We start from the raw sequence: 7,311 nt of genomic DNA, 5'->3' as shown, positions 1-7,311 counted from the left end.
TTCATAAAGTGCACTAACTAGGGATAAAGAGGTTCGATATTAAAAAGTTTCACCCTGTTACATTTCTCCTTGTATTTGTTAGTCCATGAGACTAAACCAGGGTAGGAATCATGCAGCCCTCATGAGGTTATTTGATTACAACTCCCAGCATGCCTTCCTATTGACTATGTTGGCTAGGACTGATGGGGCTTGCAGTCCGAAATATCTGGAGGGTTATAGGATTGCCAGACCTGCATGTAACAATAGTTTAGTGCTGCAAGAATGAACCTATCTCCTCCTCACCCCAGGTTTGCGTGTCCTACTTTCTCCTCTGATCCAGCCACAGCAAGGCATTCGAGAGCTTTTACTTCTCTCTGCATTTACTGAAGATCAGCATGTTACCCAAAGCAAGATAAACTCTAGTTTATTCCAAGAATGGCTAGTGAAATAAGGCATTTTCTAACCATAGTTTATTAATCTGTCTTACTTTGAGTGACCACAGTTAAGGATTACTACAGTTTATGGTTCAAATGTTATATAAAACTACAGGTAATTGAAAATGGAAGCAAAAACTTTTGTTCACCTCACAGCATGCCACAGGGGAAGACAAGATTATGAATTCAGCAGCTAGACTCATTCTCAGAATGTTTGGTAAACCATAGTTTAGCATTTTGAGACACATCTTGTGTTTTATTGAATTTTGGGTGGGGTTTGATAATTTTCTTTATTCCATTCCAGAATGTAATTTAAAAAGTTGAAAATTAAGGATACAAATGGCATAAGTAGGATGGTGAAAGTAGTGTCTTTGGTGCATTTTATTCATAATTGTTCATTTGTCTTCAAAAGTATTCATCAACTGAGAGAGAATGTATTCCAAGAGCATCAGTCTCTTAAAGAGAAAGAACTCCAAACAGGACCAAAAGCTTCTCATGGTTATGGTGGGAAGTTTGGTGTGGAACAGGACCGCATGGACAAAGTAAGTACAGAAGAATCTGTGTGTCTGACTTGCTCAATATGGGCTTGATGAAACAAGTCATTGGAGGTTATTGTCACATTTTCTTGAATTCTACCACATATTTAAGTCTCCCATCTCCTTTTCTGCTTTCTTTTTCCATCTCTATGTGAATGCTTCTATCAAGTGCCTCCTTTAATTTGGGGGATCCTGGATTAGTGGAAAATTTAGCCCAGTTTGGCAATCTGTCTAGCCCTTTATTTTGTTTTCTGATTATAAAACAGTGACAGTAGTGTGTGTGATATGCTGTTCCTTCTTGTTTTCATCTGGGAAAGTAATATTTCCAGTAAAATTACTAAAATTGAGGGGAAAGAAGCTTACTCCGTTTCTATCTTCTTCCATGCCCAACATAAAAACCACCATGCGGAAATGGTAAACCACACACTTGAAAAGTTGCTCTTTGATAGAAGAGAATATATATTTAGCCCCTTTCTCCCTCTTTTGCCCTGCAGAAATAAGAATGTGGAGACCAAATGTGGAGGAAGTTGTAAAAGCTTGATAAAGGAAAAGCATCTGTTGGCTTCCTGTGTGATAGTCATATGGCACAGCACAACACAGTGCATTTGAGAGGCACAATCATTGCCTGAGTGCACTTGCAATTTGGAAGATGTTTGTTAGTTTAGTTTTTTTAAAAAACCATATATGAGCCTAAATCTAGTTGTTTGTCTGACCTAGAGAAAGATCTGTTGATCCATTTACTGAATGGTATGACAGCAGTTTTGTAAGTTCCGTTGAACCAAAGGGTCTATTCTGCTTGGGATTAATAATTGAATTTAGGCTGTGATAATTAATAGTTGTTTGGAATAGGTGAAATTTTTAGTGGTTAAGGGATTTCCTTCTGTCCTGTTACATCACCAGCCAGCCTGTCTACAGGAATATGAGTAGTAGGATCAACAACAATCCTGCATGGAAGAACTGATCCCATTCCTTCTTGTTCAACTCAGTCTGAGCCAGGGATAGCCGAGATTTTATAGGATACCCTTGAAGTTTCTTGAAAACAAGGGGCAAATCCCTGCACTTTCTGTTCCCAGGAATCCAGAGCCAAAAAATACTATGTATTCAGGAGCAATGATCAAGCAGCCAGGTGCTGGATTTAGAAGCAGGGTCTTCCTAATAATATGTACATACAATTATATGGAGGTGGATTTATTTACAGAATAAAACAGTAAAAGAGACATTACAAACAAAATAATTAGAAAATAGATAAGTAAGAAGGACTGAAGAACCACCTGTATAACAGGGGAACATTAATTCTCATATGAACCAGATGTATACACAACAAGATTTGAGTCTATAGTATCCACACATACAAAAAGATGGATCAAGAAGGAGGATAGTTTTAGCAACAAACATAGAAGATACATTTTGATTTATAGGAAAAACTGGGTGAAGCTCAGGCAAGCACAGTTAATAAATCCAGACCCTTAAAAGCCCTAACATTTGAGCAGCTTAGCATACAAAAGGATATATTCCAAAAACAAATGAAATATTTCATCTCTAATGACCAAGGCCTTGGAACATCCTTGATCCACTCACAAAAGAGAGAGCAGAGATTTGGAACATTTCAAAGTAACTTTTCAAAGAATATATGCACACTTTTTTTGTGTTTGTGTATTTTCAAGTCGTTACTGAGTTATGGTGCCCCTATCATGGGTTTTCCTGGCAAGATTTGTTCTGAGGGTGTTTGCTTTCACTTTCTTTTGAGGCTGAGAGTGTGTGACTTGCCCAAGGTCACCCAGTGGCTTTCCATGGCTGAGTGGGGATTCAAACCCAGGTCTCCAGAGTCACAGTCCTGCACTTAAGCTTCTCCACCACACTGGCTCTTGTATGTGCTCACAGTTTTCAACACAGGAGAAAACTTATAGGAGACACAGAGCTAAAGCAGGCTTTCTTCATAACTACTGTTCCAGCTTTCTATATTACTGTGAATCGAGAGCCAACATGCTTTCTGATTCTGATACCTGTCTTGGCTGGAGGAGAGAAAGCATTTAAAGCAGTTGTCCCCTTAACTTTTTTGGGCTACCGCTCCCTTTCATTTTGAGTGGCAACTCTTGTTCCCTGCCAGTGCATAATTTTTGATATTAAGTCTACTGTTCTCTGTATAGTCGTGCTGGCCACATGATCAAGAAATACGAACGTTGGTACTTACCTGTGATACGTTCATTTCCAGCAGACGAGGGTCCTAGCATCCTGTATTCTGGGTTAAGCTCCTCTTATTCGCTCCTGTAGGCAGGGACAATAAACAAAAGACCGGCCCCTATATAGGGAGGAGCTAACCCCCCTAGGCCTCAGTCAATAACAAGCCAAGCGACTAGTAAGGTAAATCAAGGAACTGAACTTTAGTAACCTCAGCTAAGGGTTAACTAGAACACCTTAGAAAAAACTAGTCCAAGAACAAACAAGAACTCAGAAAAACCAATCTAGCAACAAGAATAACAAGACAGGTCCACCAACAGGCAGGCAGGGTCAGAGGCCGCAGGCAGCACCCAGGTGGGCAGGATGCTAGGACCTTTGTCTGCTGGAAATGAACATATCATGGGTAAATACCAACGTTCGTTTTCCCAGCAGACAGGGTTCTAACCTCCTGTATTCTGGTATTTACAAAAGCCCTCTCGAACTGGGAGGGAAGTGCTGCTAGGAGACTGTGGCCCCTGACACAATCTGTTGGAGGACCCTCCTTACAAATGACGCCTCAGCAGACTGAGACACGTCCAGCTTGTAATGTCTTATGAAGGTCGAAGGCGACTTCCATGTGGCCGCCCTGCAAATTTCTGACAGGGAGGTGCTAGTGGCCAGGGCCGCAGAGGTAGATGCACTCCTGGTTGAGTGTGTCATCACCCCCTCGGGTGTAGTGAGATCAAGAATTCGGTAACTCTCTTGAATACAAGACCTGATCCACCTACTCAGAGTCGAGGCAGATACCTTGCACCCCAAAGAGCCCAGGAGAAAGGAAATGAACAACATTTCAGATGACCTTAAGGTTGAAGTCCTCTTGATGTAGATTTTGAGGGCTCTGTGCACATCCAATGTGTGCCAGGTCTTTTCCAAGTCCTTCTTAGAATCGGGGCAGAATGAAGGCAGGAGAATGTCCTGCGATACCTGAAAGGCTGAGTTGACCTTAGGCCCAACCTTCAGAGCCTTTAAGACCATGTTCACGTCCCAAGATGGAAAATGATGTCTGGTGGGCTGGCCCTGTTGGAAACTCCACTCAACAGCCTCTTAATGTGAGGATGGCCGCCATTCTAGCTGCTCTTATATGGAGCAGAACCGACATGATGGCAGACACCTGCCTTATAACCATGTTGGGTCTTAGTCCCTTTTTAATGTCATCTTGGATGGACTATAGCAGGTCAGCCACTGAAAACCTGAAGCAGTTGATGAGAACTTGTCTAAAAGGTGGATTATGGTGGATGATGTGATCAGTCAGAATAGAACCTGATCTAATCTGGACCTATGGCAGTTTCCAGCCTATCACTGATCACCTGGTCAACTGGTTATAGCAATGAAGGTGATATTAAGGTGATTTCACGTTTAGCAATTAAGACTTACCGCTCTGAAAGAGGAATGTTAATGTCTAACCTCCAACTAATATTTCAAAACAATGTGCAGTTCTTTACTGGAACATCTGTGAACCTGTGTAAAATAAGACTTATTCCATAATTAGGCAAGAGAGACACTGGATTAACCTTTACCTCGCAGACATTGGTGAGTCCATGCAGAAGCATGGATGCACTCTGTGTTAACAGGGCCTGTGGTCAGAATTAAGTCTGATTCCATCTGAGGATGAACTTGTACTCTTAGTACTCTTCTTCAAAAATCACCCCAACTCCATGTAGCAGACTATCACCAACCAGTATGAAGGCTGAGGGGTCTCCCAGCTAAATGAACTGCTGATTAAGGAGTCATGAAATGGGAACAGAGGGCTTGGCAAGGATAGCCCTCTGGTATCTAATTTCGAGGAGAGGATTTTCTCCACAAAAAGGATCTGTCAAAGGAAAACAAACCTAAATTTTAAATAGTATAGTGGGCCCTTGATGTGTACTGGAGTTGGATTGAGGACTTTGCATGGACCAAATCCATGGAAGCTTGTCACAAAAAATATAATGGCATAGTAAAATGGAGTCTCCTATATAAAATAGTAAAATCACAGTTTGGTGTTGTTGTTTTTCTGTTTCTGTTTTTTGCTTTTGAGGTCAACTCGCGGTTCTTGGAATCAGTAGAATAGATTGGGCGGAAGAGACTAAACGGTCACAGTGCCTTCCGTCCTTTTGTCAAATGCTCCTAGTTTGGGAATGAAGTAACAACCCCATTTTCATCTTTTTTTCTTTTTTTTTCCTTCCTTTTTCTTCTTTTTTTGTTAGTGGGTTATGTCATTTGTCGTGTGAAAGTGGTTGTTTTTATATGTGTGCCAAAACAAGAAGAATATAAAGACCTTGGAGGAGGAGTACAGTTAGCGCGGCGTGTAAACGGGTGAAGGAATGTAGAGAGCAAAGTGATAAATATGACCTTTCTTCTGAACATTGCTCCCTCAATTAAACCAAACCATTTTGTTTTTGCTGCATTAAATACAGTTAATATGCTAACCCTTAAACCCCCTCCCACTAGCTTTCTTACAGTTGTCCCTCACCATTCCTTCCTCATGATAAAATTCACTTTGTTCAGGAGGGTCTTTCAACAAGGAAGACCCATTATAAAAGCTCAAAACTGCTCTTGTATGGACATCTTACAGGTGTCCTCTAATAAACTGCTGAAGGATCAGCCTATCTCTGCAGGCCCGCTTCAGTTAATGAAGTAGTTATTGTTCCTGGGCATTACTTTCTCTAAATAGGACCATATTTGGTCCAGAGGCAAAAATCTCATAGAAAAAAGGGATAGGGTCCCCACTTCAAAAAGAAAAAGGAATAGCACTTCACATGTTAAAAAACAGAAACTTTTTATCAATACTAACAATGTGCACCATGTAATATGAAGCAAACAGGTCCGCAAGCCTAGCATAAGTAAACATAAAACAGTTGAACCTGCTAGAGGGACCAGTAAAGGTGTCTTTCAAAGAGGGAGAAAGAATGAGAGAGAGAGAGATGGGTTCATTCTCTTTCCTGGGTTCACCTGATCTTCTCAGAGCCAGTAAATTAAAAGTTGATTCCTTTGTGGAATGAGGAGAGGGCAAGAACTTTGCAAGTTGAGCCTACCCATTGTTTCAAACAACTTACAAGAGATGGTCATGTGATCTGGTAATCTAGCTGGTAATGCACTCTCTCTCTCATGCATTTGCAGCTGTTGCTTTGGACCTAGAGCTTTCACATGAGAAAAGAAAGCTGAAACAGAGCAGGAGAATACTGGGTTTCCCATGTCTTTTCAAATGACGCTGTGACATTTTCTTCCTGAGAGAGACTATGTAAAAGTGTGCCTTTTGTTGTGCTGGAAAAATCCATTGACAAAGAGCACACTTTATGACTGTATTTGACCTGTATTCAGTCACTAGGGTTAGGATTGCCATAACTGTCACCTTCAAACCGGGACAAATGTGGAAAAAGAGGACAAATGTAGGACAAAATTTAGCCCCGAATGTAGGACATTTTTTAATGGAGGACACACGAACAACTAAAAAAATAATAATTTAAAAAAGCGTTAATATAAAACGCATGTCTTGGCATGCTCAAATGGGAGGACTTTGGCATTTCAGACAGATGGCAGAAATATACTTCCCTTTCTGGCCAAACCCCCCCCCTTCCAAAACACACATACAGCACATTGTGGGCATTTAACATGCTTTATGTAACATGTCCTCTTGCATATTAGAGGCTTATTGCATAACAAAAGCCTTTGGGTTACACTTAACATGGGTGTAACATGGGCTATTCATATTTAACATGTCAAGGTGGGTTAACAAGAAGTGGATTTGCCCTCAGTCTGTCATGCCCAGCCTGGAGGACAGCTTGGAGGACTCAGAGGATGATCTAGAGCCCCTGGGACCTGAACCTGTAATGGAGGAGCCAGAGCCCCTGGGCTTGAACCTAATGGAGGAGCCAGAGGCTGCCCTAGTTCTGCTGGAGCAGAGTCTGTGGCCCTCCAGAGTTCGCAGTCAAGTTGCCTGGTGCCGAGGCTGTGGACATGGAGGAGGATCTGGGCAGTGTGCCTACTTCAAGGAGCATTGAACAGAAAGAGAGGGCCTTCGAAGATCTCGGAGGCTTACAGAAGCGTGTTCGTAATCAGACACAGCTGAAGGCTGGCTCCTTGCCTTTAAGCACCTGGAGCATGTGTGGTCTTTGCCTGGATATCTGACTCTTTAGAGGAAAGACTCTGTCCTCTGGCCCTTTGCT

At 41.7% G+C, this 7,311-nt stretch overlaps 1 protein-coding gene across 1 annotated transcript in view; it reads left to right on the top strand.

Moving 5' to 3' along the window:
• The window catches only part of LOC121926557 (src substrate protein p85-like), a 6,560-nt gene extending 5,557 nt beyond the window's left edge, over positions 1-1,003 (top strand). Inside the window, exon 3 of the mRNA XM_042459623.1 lies at positions 826-1,003. Coding sequence (XP_042315557.1) covers positions 826-1,003 — 178 coding nt within the window. The remainder of the gene's footprint in view (positions 1-825) is intronic.
• Positions 1,004-7,311: the final 6,308 nt, after the last annotated feature.

Source organism: Sceloporus undulatus, chromosome 1 (genome assembly GCF_019175285.1).
Source record: "Sceloporus undulatus isolate JIND9_A2432 ecotype Alabama chromosome 1, SceUnd_v1.1, whole genome shotgun sequence".
In the NCBI taxonomy this organism is placed as follows: Eukaryota; Metazoa; Chordata; class Lepidosauria; order Squamata; family Phrynosomatidae; genus Sceloporus; species Sceloporus undulatus.
The sequence above is the reverse complement of the archived record's forward strand: the minus strand, read 5'-3'. Positions and strand labels throughout refer to the sequence as shown.